Source organism: Diabrotica virgifera, chromosome 3 (genome assembly GCF_917563875.1).
Source record: "Diabrotica virgifera virgifera chromosome 3, PGI_DIABVI_V3a".
In the NCBI taxonomy this organism is placed as follows: domain Eukaryota; kingdom Metazoa; phylum Arthropoda; class Insecta; order Coleoptera; family Chrysomelidae; genus Diabrotica; species Diabrotica virgifera.
This window is the reverse complement of record NC_065445.1, coordinates 102,484,162-102,502,262: the sequence shown is the minus strand read 5'-3', so window position 1 is coordinate 102,502,262 and position 18,101 is coordinate 102,484,162. Positions and strand designations below refer to the sequence as shown.

General features: G+C 30.6%; 1 protein-coding gene across 1 annotated transcript in view; it reads left to right on the top strand.

The window, feature by feature from the left end:
• The window catches only part of LOC126881248 (short-chain dehydrogenase/reductase family 16C member 6), a 110,804-nt gene that overhangs the window by 29,107 nt on the left and 63,596 nt on the right, over positions 1-18,101 (top strand). The window contains exon 2 of the mRNA XM_050645399.1: positions 6,286-6,557. Within this exon, the coding sequence (XP_050501356.1) occupies positions 6,286-6,557 (272 nt within the window). The remainder of the gene's footprint in view (positions 1-6,285; positions 6,558-18,101) is intronic.

Genomic DNA, 18,101 nt, shown 5'->3' with positions numbered 1-18,101 from the left:
AGTGTAGTCCGTACTGGAAGGAAGTTTTCATGTGTCTATTATCGCATTCATTTTTTTTCGAATCCTGAGAAAACTAATTAATGTTTTGAAAAATTTAAACGCAGAATAAAATATTACAGTATTATCGAGGGTCTGAAGTCCCTGAGAAGTTCTATAATGATTATTTTAATAAGTCAAAGGCGTGAAAAAGAGAAAATTTAGTAAGATTTTTAATTTCAAATATGTTTAAATATAAATTATACTTATAAATTCTATAATTTCAGTTTATTCTAAGGGACTTTCAGCCCTCGTTAATAATGTAATATTTTATTCTGCGTTTAAATTGTTCAAAAATTATTATTAGTTTTCTCAGGATTCCAAAATAAAATGAATGTGTTTAAAAATAATTCTAAAAAGAAATGTGTTTAGAAAGAATTTTAATTCGATACAAATTTTGCATCTGCTCTCTCCAAAAAGATTAAAGTGTTATACATTTTTGGAATCACTATTTAAAACGCTTTTAAATGAGCTGTCACATGATGTAAAAACCATTTAAAAAAACCAAAGCTGTGGCTGTCACCTGAAGAAGGATCGCGTAAAGTTCGAAACATTGATGTTATAATATACTTTGATTATTTTAAAAATCGACCTGTCCGAGCGTTTTGCTTATGTGCTAAAAATAAATAAGTTAATAAGGAGGCAACACTTTCTCCAGGGCACTGTATAAGTGAAATCATATGAGAAATCACACAGTGTAAAGCCCATTAGATTTAGGACAAAAAAGGGGGATTTGCAAAATTATTATTAATCAATTAATATCATACATTGAGCTAGTGCATTCATAGTCTAGTAAAATAAAATTTCACTACATGTAAAACAAAATGTAAATTCGTACAGGTTGAAACAAATTTTATATCAAAGTTTAGGTGGGTACAAAAGATATTTTCAAGAAAGTATCCAAATCACACAAGGGGATCATTCTTTAAATAATTAAAAAGGGGTCATTTTTGCAAAAAAATTACTTTTTTAACTGCTGAGGTCATTCAATTACTAATGAAGGTCTATAGGATTATTTTCTGCAAAGCTGAAGGGTCAATCTTTCACATATAACTTACTAAATTACATTTGACCCCCTATTTATTTAAATAATTATACATGAAACTTTAAAAACAAATTTGCAAAAAATTATTTTTAGCGTTTTAAATAAGCACTATAAAATATCTTATTTTACAGGAGAAGTTGCATTATGTTATCAGTATTAATAAAAAAAAAATTAGTCCAAAAATATTTAATATTTTTTGAGATATTGAATTTGTTTATTAAATGTTACTCTTTTTTCAATTGCAAAAACGCGGTTGTTGCCAAAGAATTATTCACCTGTATTAAATCTTATTAGTTTTATTTTTATACAGATTTTCGATAAATGTATTGATAAATTCAAATTTCAATTAAACTTCCCCCTAAAATGACATTTGAAAATTATTCAAATTTGTTTATAATTTGTTTTTTTAATAACGTCGCGGGGATTAAATATTTTGAAATGCCGTTTCGATAATTGGGTTTCTGGGAATTTTTCACTAATTAACAAATTTTTTTGTCTTTTTTTCCTCTTCTTTTTTTTCATGGAGTTATATTACTACGGGCCCTTTTAAGGTTAAGTTTCATTAAGAATGTCGAATCTCTAAGTTATAGATTCTAGACCTAAAAATATTAAGATTGGTCTAAAATCAATTAAATAAAATGTGGCTGGTTACTGAGTTACAGGGTGTTTAATTTAAAAATTAAAAATTATTTTTACCAAGTACTTTTAAACTATTTGACGCATCCTTATTATACTTGTCAGAAAGTGTGGGTACTATACAGTCTACTAAATTGTGACAAATAAAAGTTTCTAGCTACTACCAGAGGCGTACGACAGGGGATAGTTAATGGTTGACCCTTTCCAAATTCTACGCCACTGAGGGAATTACTATTTTAGCGAAATTTTTCGATTCTCCAATACTTTATATGTAAATAATATACTCTTTACTGGTAACGATTAAGTCATTAGTTTTCGAGATATTGGACGTTAAAAATGAAACGGCATAGTTATTTTGATTCATTCATTCATTCATTTTAAACTTCCAATATCTCTCAAACTGATGACTTTATCGATACCAATAAAGGTATTTACATACAAAGTATTGGAGAATCGAAAAATTTCGTTAAAATAGTAATTCACTCAGTGGCGTAGAATTTGGGAAGAGTCAATCATTCACTATCCCCTGTCGTACGCCTCTGGCACTAGCTAGAAACGTTTATTAATCACAATTTAGTAGGGTGTATAATAGCCACACTTTCTGCCAAGTATGATAAGGATACGTTAAATAGTTTTAAAGTACTTGGTAACAATAATTTTTAAATTTTTAAATAAAACACCCCGTAACTCAGTAAGTAGCCACATTTTATTTAAGAGATTTTAGTTAAATCTTAATATTTTTAGGTCTACAATCTAGATCTCATAGACTCGACATTCTTAATAAAATTTAACCCTAAAAGGGCCCGTGGTAATATAACTCCAAGGAAAAAAAGAAGAAGAAAAAACGACAAAAAAATTGTGTTAATTAGTAAAAAATTCCCAGGAACCCAATTATCGAAACGGCATTTTAAAATACTTAATCCCCGCGACGTTATTAAAAAAACAAATTATAAACAAATTTGTATGATTTTCAAATGCCATTTTAGGGGGGAGTTTAATAGAAATTTGAATGTATCCATACAGTTATCGACAATATATATAAAAATAAAAATAATGAGATCTTAAGCAGGTGAATATTTCTTTGGCAACAACCGCGTTTTTGCAATTGAAAATATAGTAACATTTAATAAACAACTTCAATATCTCAAAAAATATTAAATATTTTTTGACCAATTTTTTTTTTGCTTTATACTGGTAATATAGCGCAACTTAGTCTATAAAATAAGATATTTTATAGTGCTTATTTAAAACGCTAAAAATAATTATTTGCGAATTTGTTTTTTAAGTTTTATATACAATTATTTAAATAAATAGGGGGTCAAATTTAATTTAGTAAGTCTTATGTGAAAGATTTACCCTTCAGCTTTGTAGAAAAAAATCCCATATACCTCCATTGATAAGTGAATTACCTCAGCAGTTAAAAAAGTATTTTTTTTGCAAAAATGACCCCTTTTTAATTATTTAAACAATGATCCCCTTGTATGATTTGGATACTTTCTTGAAAATATCTTTTGTACCCACCTAAACTTTGATATAAAATTTGTTTTAACCTGTACGAATTTACATTTTGACTTTTTTTTATTTTATTAGGCTATCAGTAATTTATCAATATAAAATACGTCCATAGTAGGAATAGGAATGAACGAAACTGAATGTAGGGATAAATAGAATTGCTTGTAAGAATAACCGTATTTATTGTGGGAATGAACGGAATTAATTGTAAGAATAAACGGAAATAATTGTAGAAATAAACGAAATACGTTAGGAGAAATAACACTGTTATTGACATAACGAATAGTCTTCGTCGGTCAATTACTGACGTTGTTGTTTCAATGAATAGTGTTCGTTGGCTCAGTGAACAGTGTACGTAATATTAATAAATGGATGTTCTTCCATTTAATAAACGTAATACATTGGATCAACTAACGAAAATAATGAATTATTGAACATCGCTTTGTTGTTCCAATAAAACCAAGAATTGGACAAATTTTAAGTATTGCTTTTGTTGTCTGAATTAACATTTTTATTAATATTACGTACCTTTTTCGTTGAGTTATCGAAGTACTAGTACTTCCTAAATGGGTTTCCGTATTTAGGTAAAGATGAAACACGTTCGTTGAACGAGTCTTTACCAGAATCCGGCGTTTTACGTTTGTTTTACCCTTTTTTTAAGAAAAAAATGTGACTACAGACAATCTACAACACGGATCCAATACATAAGTATTCGGTCTTATAGATATGTATCTCGAGTTCCTATAGCTCATACTTTTCCTTTAATTTCCTTATCATATATTTCATGTCCTCCTATATTGTGCAAAAATTACTTGGTCATCGACAAAAAGTAGTGAATGTATTATATCCTCTTGTACTGATATGCCCATTGTTCCACATTTTCTATACCATATTTTTAAAGCCTGATTGATGTATGTGTTTGTTTTTGTTATTTCATTGGCTAACTTTATTTATTTTTTGTGTTATATTCACTTATTTCTCCCTAACGTGCATTCTTTACTTCCCACAGTTGTTTCCTGGTCACGCTATCGTATGCTTTCTCAAAGTCGATAAAAATCATATGTTTCAATATTTTTCTCTGTGTTTTTTTATCACTTGTCTCATGAAGATTTTTTATTGCTAAGTGCTACAATCTGGTCTTAACTAATGAGTAACTTTTATCTAGCTTATCTTATTAACTACTTAATATCTAAGAGTCACCCTTTGCCCTTTGATTAGAGTTGCACAAATTTGACTTGAATGTTTGAAATTGACCTGAGTTTGACTTAATTTCAAGTCAAACTCAAGTCAATCCTTCAGACAAATAATTCAAGTCAGGTCAAACTGGTCAATCGTACAGGTTTGAAAATTCAAACTGTTTGTCAAACTAGTTTGAAAGAGTTTGAAGAATAATTTATTTAGTAGATATACTTTTTTGTCGAAATAGATATGTTAGTTGCCAATTAAGATAAGAAAATTAATAATACAATGAGTGCCATATAAAAGTATTTTGATACAGGAGCGATTATAGTCAAAATAGGGTCGTAAATTTCTTGAAAATGATTTCTGTACGCTTAGAATTGCTTGCTGGTAAGTTTCGTTTTATCGATATCACTTTTTTATATTTTTATTTGAGTGTTACTAGATTTAAACAAAGAATTAGTTGGATAGTTTTTTTATCATACCAAGCGTAATTTAATCTACTTTAACAAAAATTTATGAACGCACAACAAATATTTTTAATAGAGTAAGTTTAATGAATTTTTTGCCACTTTGCAATGTCGTTTTAAAAAATTAGTTCACTATTTGTAATTTTTCTTTATTTTTACATAATACAAGTATGCACTTTGCAATTTTCATTGTTTTGAAATCACCTGCCGCAACATCAAATAAATTAGTATGCATATTTATTTTTTGCTTAATTAATTCTGCTTCGTCTACATATTTTTTTCTTTTAATTTTTGCAATGGGAATACCTTCAAAATCAGACTCAATTTGTTCTGGTACTTATACTGAGCCGAAAAATATTCAGGTTGAGGTATTATTTCACAAAGCACACAGTTCAAAACGAACGTAATAAACAAGCCAAGCATAGACTTCTTAATATGAACTACAAACTAATTTGCGGAGTAGCAGAGTACAGATTCAGACCTACCCAAACAAGTCAAAACAAAAGTCGGTACGCTCTCAATTAGAATTGGAAATAAACACGTTGCGCAATATGATTTCAAACTTCAAACTGTTTGAAGAAGTTTGATTTCAATTCAAACCTAAAGATATCGAAATCAAGTTAAGACTTGAAAACCAAACTTTTTTGCAAAAAACGTTTGGTTTTCAAGTCAAGTCAAGTTTGTTGAATAAAATCAAACTAGTTTGACTTAATGCATCTGTACCTTTGATGTCTTCTTAGTTGTCTCTATTCTTATTACTGGGACACTTTTTGCTTGTGCACTATCACTACACCAACACGTTGCTTGCACACTAGTCGCGCAATGCTTCGCTATTAGCTTTGTCACACAAACTCGTGAGGTTTGGTCCTCTTCAGTCTTCTTTTCTGGTTTGAGTTGTCCAGTAGCTGGATGGCCTCAATATTATGATGATTGTTATATAAACATGATCTGGCTATTCGGAATCCGGCTTATTCTTCGCCGTAATGATCCATGTGCTGTTCTATTTTTTCTTTTATAACCATAAAAAATATTCTTGCTATTGAAGGCATTACACTGATCCCTACATAGTTATTTGTTGCCTTTTGTCACCTTTTTTGAACATGGAGGACATGTATGATCTATTCCACTCATCCGGGATCTCCTTTCCTGTTTCAATTTCAATAAGACTAGTATAAAGGATACGAGATTCCATTTTTATGTTCCCTGGTGCTGGTGCTTTGTTATTTGTGGCTTTATTTAGTGCTTTAGTAATATCTTCTTCTGTAATTTCGACTTCCTCCATCATTATTGTCACAGGGTCTTGTGAAATATACTCCGGTCTATTCTCCTGAAATCAAGACTTTTTGTATAAAATGATAATAATAGATGTATATGTGTAACTTTATTAATCCAATATTTCTCTTGCAGATTTTTTCAAAATGGCTGGGATTGGATCAAGACTTTTACTTTTGGCATTTTTACCAAAATAGCCGAGCTTGTAGCGATCGTAAGCCTGACAGTATATTACTTTGCTGAGTCATTTTTACTAACTATATCACCTTCGTTTTTAATTCCTCAAAAGGAGATAAGAGGTAAAGTTGTTCTAGTCACAGGAGGAGCAGGAGGAGTAGGAAAAGAGTTAGTAATAAGGCTTGCCTACAATAAAACTAAGGTTATTGTTTGGGATAATAATGAAAAAGGTAAATTTATAAATAATTAATTAATTAATATTTTTTTATTTTTCTATTTTTAATTATAAACTTATCCAACTGTATCCGATTTAACACCCCCTATCATAATAAATAATAAAGGTGCTACTATAGTATGCGATCTACCATCGCGTTTATAAACGCCTAAATAAAAAGGATTAATATTTTAATTTTACTAATAATCCTTTTATATCCTTTTATTTTGTTATCTCTATTTTACTATTTTAGTTGGGAATAAGCCAATTTTGTGACTTATTCCCAATTAAAATAATAAATTGATATAACAAAGTACTAATTTGTAAAATTAAATAATAATTCTTATGATTTATGTGTTTTATTCACTTTGTAAAAATTTTCATTATTGTATGCGGACCCTTCTGGAAAAAGATTATGGTAGATATTGTATTGTATTGTTTAGCCATACAGGTAGGTATACAGTGCAAACAAAAAGATCTTTAACACATTGGATAAAATGTATAAATCAGAAGAATTATTATTAGGGGAGTGCATATAGATTTTCACTTCGGAAAAAATCAAACAAGATAGAACTTTTTGTAATTTCTTTAAGAAATGTTTAATAAACAACATATCAAAAAGTTCTACTCGAGAAGTGGATGCTTCATTTTTTATTAAACAAATGAACTACGAAGTTTGATGTTTTTGTAAATAACTCCGAAAATATAAATTTTAGAACAAAATTCAGAAAATTTTACAAAAAAACCTTATACATATGTATAAAGAATTTTCTAAAATTAAATCTGTATCTTCTATAATTTTTTATTTATAACGCTAAAGTCACCCTTCTCACAAACATTGGCGCACTGTAAACTAGCGTACGGCGAAGTGCACGGTTGAGTTTTTGTAATGTAATTCTTTAACTAATGGATCAAATGAAATTTTACAAATTGAACCTAAAAGAAGAATAATTAAGATATCTTATGGTTATAACAAAAAGAAATAAAATGTATGGGCATAAGTACGGTGGGGGCGGAAAGTGAGCCTTACATGAATTTTGTTTAAAAATGATTTAGAACTGTATAACTAATACAATTTTTCTTATAAAACCCTCAATTTTGTACAACTTACCTTTCAAGCATCGTACTAAATGACGTTTCATTAAAAAAAAATCTCAAAAATTTAATTCAAATGATATGACGTCTTAAAAAATGTAATTTTTGAAATCTTCGTAGTTTTATAGAATTACCAACACTTTAAGACGGTATTACTCAAGTTTGAACCGATCTATTACAGTTTTATAAGTGCTTTTTTAAAGATTAGGGTGTAATCTTTAAAATGCACTAAATTATTTTACTTTATAAATGAAATAGACTATTTCTTTTTGAGAAAATTAAGAAAGATAACAAAAATGTAATACAAAAACCGAAAATTACCAGCTAAAAAAATGTTTATATAAAGTGATCAAAACTTTTTTCTGTAAAACTTGCCTAAAATACATTTAATAATAAACTTCAACAATAATAAATGTTCAGCAAAAATTTTTTTTAGCTTTTATACAGTATGTCTGCGTAACTTGGAACCTATTGATAACTTTTTTATTATCAGTTTTACGAAAAAAAAAAAGATATTCTTTATAAAATACTCTGCATCGTATATAATCTAAGACGTAATCATCAAATATCAAATTAAATGAATTTTATACGAGGTATGTCAAAAAATATGAATTTCACTCAAGAGTAAAGTATCGTTAAATTTCACAATATCGAAAATTGTTATTAAGAAAAGTTGTTTGGAATTAAAAAAATTGTTTTAGTGTTCAATTACATCCTTCTAATTAAAATATTGTGAATAATAAAGGCACTTAACTCTTAAGAAAAATTCATATTTTTTACATACCTCGTATAAAATTTAAAAAGTTTAATATCTGATGGTTGTATCTTAGATTTTAGACCAGGGAGAGCATTTTGTGAAGAATAACTTTTTTTCGTAAAAGTGTGTAATAAAATGATGATAAGTATCCGTAATTTGAGAAAAAATTGAAAAAAAAAAAAAATTTCGATTAGAATAATGTAATTGTATATTTAAACATAGTTTTTACTTTCAAACAACTTTTCATAATAGCATTTTTGGATATTCTGAAATATAAAGGTACTTCACTCTTTAACGAAATTCATATTTTTGACATAACTCATATAAAATTAATAAAATTTGATATCTGATCGTTGAGTTTTAGATTTTTGACTATCCAGAGCATTTTATGAAAAATAACTTTTTTTCGTAAAATTGATAATAAAAAAAGTTTTCCATGTGGTTCCTAGCTACGCAGACATACTGTAAAAGAGCTTCTGTATAAGAATTTTCAAATTGCAATGCCATATTCGGATTCAGTATAATCAAAAACAAAATAGAAACATATTTGATCAAAATAAAATGATGAATTTAACGATATTTTTAAAATTAATAATACAAAACAATTGTTACTGTTTAAACAATTAATAAACAATTAGCGGCCAAATCCGCGAGTAGAACTTTTTACTTTAAAACGTATATAAACTAACAAAAAAGTTTTAGAAAAATATAAGCTTGTTTGAATTTTTCCGAAACAATGCATGTTTTCGTTCTAATTGCACTCCCCTATATTTTATTTTTACAAATTAATACTTTGTCATATCAATTTACTATTTTAGTCGGGAATAAGCCACAAAATGGGCTTATTTTGCACAGTACAATAGATAGGGACTGGTAGACCGCATACTAGTAGTAAAATACTCTATTATGGTGCTAGTAGCACCATAATAAAACTGCAAACATTTTGTTGAGTAAAATTTTGTTAGGTACAAGAAATCTGAAACAAAAAGCTAAAGCTTATTCACACGTTTTTTTTTGGCGGAGATTCCTAATATGTTTCTGCGTCGGGGGACGCGCTTTCCCTCTATCCTTTCTTGGATAATAATTACATGTAGCATTTCATATTTCGGATTTCTCATCAAGTGGGCAAAGTACTCTAGTTTTCTTCTTTTTATGATATTCAGTAGGTACTTCTCTTTCTTACTCTTTTCTTTTTATTACTTGGTGAATTTAATGAACAATTTCGAGAAATGGTCGACACATTCAGAAAATATTGGTATTATACTTTTGTTTTAATAAAAATATAAGTCCAAGATCCGAATCTAGGTCGACCTTCACCCATCTGTTTACCGGATGAAACATTTTTTTGTTATACATAGGTGCTAGGCTATCCTTAAGGGGAGGGGCGTAGGGTTTGAAATCAACATTTCAAGCACATTTTTGGGAATGTTTTTGAAAGTATGGTAGAATAATTATTTTATTTTTAACTTAAATAAGCATATTCAGTACAATTCAAAGAATATGCAAAACAAATTAAGCAAAAATATTGAAAAATAAGCCAACGGTGGCAAATTTTTAGAGACCCCTCAAAAAAAATAGTTTTTGGGGTGCATATCAGCACTTATTACTGGATCATGTAAAACAAAAAAATCTAAAGCAGTGGCGGATCCAGGGGAGGGCGATGGGGGCGTTCGCCCTCCTCTCAAACCAAGTTTGTATAGATTATCAAAACATACATTTATTTATTTATTTTTCATAGAAATTTAGCCAATCGGCCCACCCTCTTGATGATGCTGAATCTTGCTTGATCCGACACTGATCTAAAGAGATTTTATTACCTTATGAGTTTCTCGAAGTAACGCTGTCGAGTTTTTTTAATTTCAACATTTTTGACTTTTTACTATCACTCAAGTCAAAACAACGATTTTTTTTGCAAAAAGAGAGTGAAAATCAAAATATTTATTATTGTTAAACAAAAAATAAGCATAAAACAAAAAATAGCTCGACAGTGTTACCTCACGAAATGTCTAAAGAAAATATACATATATGCAAAATTTTAGTTAGATCGGTCCATTAGTTTTTGAGTTACAATATCCACAGCCTTTGAAAAAAGCAATTTTGAGACAAACGCGTTTAAAGTATTGTCAATTTTTATTTTCAATTTCTTTTTTGTCTGTCAAATCGTAAAGTGATGCACACATGAATATGTTTGTGAATCGCTGAGTAATTTACAAAAGAGAATGGGAACAGCCGTTAACCGTTGCGTTGCTCACTACGCTCAAGTGAACAGGCGCGAACCTGCTGCGGGACTAGTAGAAGATAGGCATATTCAACACTATATCATCGCGTTTGTTAATAAAATTTAATTATTTAATATTATTTAAGATTCTTTAACAATCTGCTTAATAACAGCTGCTACCGTTCTCTTTTTTAAATTACTCCGCGATTCAAAAACATGCGGTGTTCATCACTTTACGATTTGACAGACAAAAAACAAATTGAAACGCGTTTTTCTCAAAACTACTGTTTTCAAAGGCGGTGGACATTGTAGCTCAAAAACTACTCCATCGATCTATCTGAAATTTTGTACATATTTTCTTTAGACATTTCGTGTCAAATTATTTTTTGCTTTATGCTTATTTTTTGTTTAACAATAATAAATATGTTGATTTTCACCTTTTTTGCAAAAAATTCGTTATTTTGACTTATTTTATACCAAAAGTGATACCAAAAAGTCAAAAATCGTTAAAACTAAAAAAACTTGACAGCATTACCTCGAGAAACTCATAGCTAATAATTTTTTTAAATTTTTGTTTACCATGATCCAATGATGAGTTCTGATGTCCACGCAAAATCCATTGTTTGTTGACGTGTCTTTAAAAATTTGCCACCGTTGGCTTATTTTTCAATATTTTTCCTTGAATTTTTTTTAAATATTCTATGAATTGCACTGAATATGCTTATTTGTTCGGATACAATTAGCGTCTCTTTGCAAAGACAATGACGTCGACTTTGCAAAGTAACAAGACACTTACTCAACACACACACTACACATGACACTAGGTACCTAACTGCAAAAATTCACCGTACCTACCATGCCAATGGTCATTAGCTAAATAAAAAAAAATTGAAAATAAAATGATTCTACCATACTGTCAAAAAAAATCACAAAAAACATATGAAGTTTATGCAAAATATGCCAGGTATGCAACAAAATACATTTTGCGTATATTTTGGTCTCTACTTATTAGGTACTTATCTACTATTTTTCAAATGAATTAAATGATGAGATATTTTTTATTTCTCGTTTATCTGTTTATTTATTCCTTTAGTAGGTATGGTATTACAACCCATATATTAAGCTGTCCACAGAAATTCCTAATCTTGGAATATATCAAAATTTGATCGCTACGTGTTCATTAGCAACGAAATTATGACAGTCAATCATTATCCTTTCAGTTATTATTTCACTTGATAAGTTTGACCCTAATAGTCATAAATGTGCATTGTCGTACACGCTTATTTAGCAACTTGGTTATAATTTTCCAGTACTAACTTAAGTAATTGAATAGTTCGCACACATTGTAGGTAAATATTACCTGTTGCCCATACATTTATGTGTTTAAAATAGCATTAATTAGTTGGGTGTTGAAGGAAATATATTTATAATAATTTTTTCAAACATATTTGCTACTTAACAACGTACTGCTTGTTAAATAGGTGTGTCACAATTTGTTTTACAACCTGTATCTCAGAAACTAGAAATATAATATATACAGTCGGAAAAATGAAAGAATATCCATGAACCAACATATAAACACGCTGTATTTTCCTGTCACCGTGTCACAAAGAAAATTGCCCAGCGCAAGTACATGTAATAATAATTATTCCATGTACTTGCGCTGGCCAATTTTTTGTGTCACACGGTGACAGGAAAATACAGCGTGTTTTATATGTTCCTTCAAGGGTATTCTTTCATTTTTCCTGCTGTACATATACACATATAATATCCACACCTAATTAGTCGAGGGAACGAAGCTGGAAAAATGGCAAAACCTCGCAATTTTTTCGTCCAGCATCGATTTGTACAAAAATTTGGGATTAGGCTTATTTCACCCTCTAGTTCATTTTCTATCTTGAGCCGTTGTACGCTTTTGGTTTTTTAAGGGTGAAAAACACCCCTAATTGTAAAAAATTATAAAAAACCATTTTAAACTTTAATATTGTCAACATTTGCTTCTTATTAGTTACATAATGATTGTTTTGTGCTTATAATAAAATATAATATCACAATATTTAAACCTTAAAACCACCCTTGTTGGAGCTATATATGAAAAGTTTATTTATTTATCCTAAAAGAGTACATAAAAATTTGGGGTTAGGATCATCTTACCCTGTAAGCTCAAAGGCGTTGATTATTTTTAGGGGTGTAAACTACCCTTATTGTCAAAAATTTTATAAAAACATTGTAAACTTTAATATAGGTAAAATTTGGTTTTGACTGGTTAAATAATGATTGTTTTATGCTTTAGGATATAATATCATAATATTTCAACCCTTACAAACCACCCTTAATAACATTGCAATTTTTTATAAGTAGACAATTTAATAGATCTATACAGAAAAAAAGTAGAATTAAAGAATTACAAAAACATTTTACTTACACAAAAATACGAATTTACAAATATATAAAAATACACATACAAATAGTTTTTTAGTCATCCAGTTTACGAACCAGCTCTGTGGTATTATATAGGTACATTGAAAAGGGGACTATTCGAATTTTTCGAAAGAAAAAAATTAGTTTTATAAACATAGCTCCTTCATTTTTGGCGATAAAAAGTTTTTTCAATAATAGTTTTGTAGGATTTTTGAAGAGTAATATGATTGTGTAAATTAAATTCCCTAAGATCCCTTAATTTTTAATTGAGGTGGGTTTAAAGGGCTCGAATAAGGGGATGTTTGCTCGTAAATAGCTGTTTTAAACAGCTATATCTCGCTAACAGTTCACTGTAATGAAAATCTATGCATAAGAAAATTTTAGATATTAAAAAAGCTACAATTTAGTAGTCCATCATTTTTTTCGTATCTGCAGTATTTTCGGAGATATTTTGAAGAAAATGATAAAAAATGCAAAATTGCAAAAAATCCATTTTTCTTTAAATTCCAATTTTTCTAAAATTAGGCCTTTTATGTAGGTCAAACTTCTTGGGTGTATTGATAATATCAATATAAAAGGAATTACAAAAAAGCGAATTTTTTAGTTACAAGGGTAAGTAGGGGGTTGTTTCCATTCTTTTTTTCGTAGACAAAAATAGGTACCGACTTTTTTTTGATCATAAGTTGCTCAATTTTTATGCTAGAAACTTTTTATTATTATTTTTTAAAGATCTTATTGTATGCTTGAAAAAACATGTAAGTTTCCTGGAAAAATGCAAAGTTTTCCCGTTATTTGGCTTTGATTATTTCAAATTATGCATTTGACGAAAAAAGCTAACCTTTAACATGCCGTATCTCGGTTTGTATTGGTCGTAAAAATATTATAGAAAAACAGTTTTGTTTGTGTTACTAAAAGATACAATTTTGATATCTACAGTTTTTTTGATTAAATGCATATTTTTCGAGTTATTCTCAAAAAACTCTCTAAAAAAGTCGATTTTTCCGTCGAAAAACTGTTACTTTCCATCACGAATAACTCGAAAAATATTAGTTTTACGAAGAAAGAGTTTTACTTCATTAAGCCCCACCATATTCTTTTGGATTTGTTTTTATGGAAATATACACATGACATTGTTTATAATAAACAACCCATAAATGTTGATGATTTTAAAAATAAGATTAGTAACTTATTTCGATGTGACGATGTGAGTGGCCTAAAGGTTTCAGAAATAATTTTGAGAATACAATTTTGATGTAAATCTACCTTTATCCATCCTAGATACCATCATCAAGGCTGTTCATTCCGGATGGAATGTTTGCCGCTCTTACTTAGAGCTCTCTGATTTGCTCATTGCGGCGAATCACTCCTCATTCTTCTTGTGCAGTGTCAAAGTTTGTTGTATGACTTGGGTTTCGTTACAATTTTCTTCCACTCATTTCGATATGTGCATAGTTTCTTCCAGTTTCTTACTTTCAGGATTTTGGTGTCGCTCATGACCTGATCCTCACATCTCTCTCTAGGGTTTCCCCTTTGTCTTTCAGTTTCTGACTTCCACCTGGTGCCCTTCTAAATCAGTAGATTGTTTTTACTTCTTCTTATCTCTTCTGAAGCATAGGAAGAGGCAGAATATCGTGGCTGCGCAACCTGAGAGAATGGTACGGATGTACATCAAATGAACTTTTCAGAGCAGCCGTCTCCAAAGTCCGAATAGCTATGATGATTGCCGACCTCCGTCGTGGAGATGGCACTTGAAGAAGATCTGTCTCTGAGCTTTAATAAATCTAACTATCATCATCATCAACCTGTACGCGTCCACTGCTGGACATAGGTCTCCCTCAGCTCTTTCCATTTATCTCTATTTTGTGCGGCTTGCATCCAGTTACCGATAACATGTTTCAAATCATCGGCCCATCTGGTTAGTGGGCGTCCTCTGCTCCGTAGTGCTTCTTCTCGCGGCCTCCATTTGACAATACGTTTTGTCCATCGGTTGTTTGGCAATCTGGCGACGTGTCCTGCCCAATTCCACTTAAGCGACGCGATTTTTTCGACAGCGTTTGTTGTTTTTGTTCTACGGCGTATTTCTTCGTTTGGGATTCGGTCTCTCAGGGAGACACCCAACATCTGGCGCTCCATAGCCCTCTGAGTTACGCGAATCTTGTTCACTACCTTTTTTGTTAGTGTTAATGTTTCGGCTCCATAAGTGAGTACAGGCAACACACATTGGTCAAAGATTTTCCTTTTGAGGCATATGGGCAAGTCCGATTTAAATACATAGTTAAGTTTACCAAACGCTGCCCAGGCTAATCCTATGCGACGTGGGAGTTCGCACGTCTGGTTATCTCGTCCCAACCGAATTTCATGTCCCAAGTACTTATAAGATGCAGTCTGCTCAATATTCATTCCATCAACAACAATATTACGATTTAGCACCAGATTAGTCATTATTTGCGTCTTGTTGATGTTAATCTTTAGTCCGACCTCTAAGGAAGCGTAATATAATTTGTTCAACATTATTATTGCATCATCCATACGATCGGCTATAGGGACGATGTCATCTGCGAATCTCAAATGACTGAGCTTCTCTCCATTTGTATTGATACCATATTCGTTTAGATCTGCCTTCTTAAATGTGTGTTCTAAAAGGGTTGTGAACAGCTTTGGTGAGATGGTGTCTCCCTGCCGTACTCCTCGCTATATACAGAATGTATTTGTTTGTTGTTCAGACAGTCTTACGCTAGCCGTTGCCGTTTGGTAGATATATTTGATCATGTTAATGTAGCGATGGTCTATTCGGCATTCTGTCAATGCTTTTAACATTTTCTGCTGGCTTATGGTATCGAATGCTTTCTCGTAGTCCACGAATATCAGTGCCAATGGTTTGTTGTATTCCGCAGACTTCTCTATTAGGTTTTTTATTACCAGTATGTGGTCGTTAGTGCTATATCCAGATCTAAATCCAGCTTGTTCTCTAGGTTGATAGAAGTCTAACTTAGCCTCCAGTCTTTTTTTGATAATTTTTGTGAAAAGTTTATATGTGTGATATGTGTGATATGTGTGATATGTGTATATGTGTGATAGCAAACTGATAGGACCGTAGTTTTTCAGATCTGTTATGTCACCCTTTTTGTGTAATAAAACAATGACTGCATTGTTCCATTGAGAAGGAGTTTTTCCTTGGTAAATGCATTGGGTGAAAAGTTTGGCCAAAGTCTGGATAATTTTATTTCCACCTTGCTTGATTGCTTCGATTACTATTCCGTCATCGCCAGGGATTTATTATTTTTCATTTCTGAAAGTGCCTTTTTAACTTCATGTGGTGTTACTTCTGGCATTAATTCTGATCCCTGGTTTGTGATTTTGGGCAGAGGCTGATCTTGCCTTTCGTTGGTGCTCTCATACATTTCGCGATAAAACGATTCGACAACCTTGAGGATTTCGGCTTTATCCATGGCAATGTTGCCATCTTTGTTTCTGATTTTGTACATATTTTTGTTACCGATGTTATTCGTATTACGCCTCAAAACTTTTAAATCTTTGTTTTCTTGAATTATGTGAGTTATTTCTCTTGTGTTGTTTTCTCTTATGTCTTTTCGGATTGATCCGTGGATATCTTTATTTAATTTCTTCAGTGTTGTGTAGTTGAAGTCGTATTTTTCCGTCAACTGTCTTCTTTTACTTAACTATATCTACCTAGTAATTGAAGTAAATTTACATAGAAAAAACTAATAAGGAAGAGAGCGGTTAACACTTTAAGTCACCGTACTTATATACTCATAGAATGGATGAATGATGACTTTTGACCATAGAATACCTACAACGAGGTCTAAAGTACCTTTCCAGATGAACATCTTCCCACAAGAGGGATAGAACTCAGGGATCATACTTCCCAGGTTACAGGCTACACCTGATAAACATATGGATTTAAAACTGTAGCGATTTTTCCAAAAGTGTGAATACCAATAGGTTGTATAAGTACACCTTCCTTTTTGGTAATATACATATAATCTACGATGCGGTGTGTTTGCTTGACGTAATGACAAATATTTTCTGTATAAAGAAATGTTATTTTCTCCAATAACTACAAAGGTTCTTTCCATGTTAGTTTTAGAATTATGAATTTTAATCACTAACATGGTTATCAATCTCATCTTCTATAATATCATCTAAATTCATTTTGCAAAGCTCCTCACGACGACAAGCGCCTGCCAAACCAATTGGTACAAATTTATCTATTTCTTCTTTATTCAATACTTTCGATTTTTTTAGTTTGTAGCCGATGGGATTTTCTTTTAAGGAAACAATAACTTTTGGATAGCGGCTTATATCTATATTATTTTTAATGTTAAGTGTGGACTTAAGCATCGAGTAATTGCTCCAAAGGCTTGATGGCTTCAAGATATTAGATTTTTCCATTAGATATGCAAGAATGACTTCTTCATTTATAGTATGTACATTTTTATCATTGCTCCATTTTTGAAATAAATCGTAGACCAATTCATACCTCTTTTTTGAGTTTACCGGCAATAATTCATAAATTGCGGCTTTAGGAGTTTCCCTAATCTCATCTGGAATCATTTCGGCTTCACTTTCACTGCTGATTTCCATTTCTTGAAATTAAAAAACGAAAAACTGAGCGAAAACACACACGAATCTTAAATGACAAGCTTTGTCATAATAAAATACAAAGTTGATGTTTTTGTCAAAGCCGTTACCTAGCTACCCAAAATCGTCCCGAAAGTAAAAAAAGCGTCCCGAAAGTAAAAAAATTGGTCCCGAAAGTAGCTACTTTCGGTACGAGTTGTATAAAATGGTGCTTTCGATTTAATAAATCATACCGAAAGTGTTATTTTCGGGACGGCTGCAGAAAACTATTCTTAACGCTATTACATTTGAGACTAGTTGCATAAAATTTAGTTATGAAAAATGAAAAATGTATGAATTATGATTAGAAACGATATGTTTTAGTTTGAATTTGAATATTTAATTTTGCAAATAATTTTAATTTAATTACTGGACGAATTAATTAATCTAAATAATGAGTGCCAATGCATCTTTAAATATAACCAAAC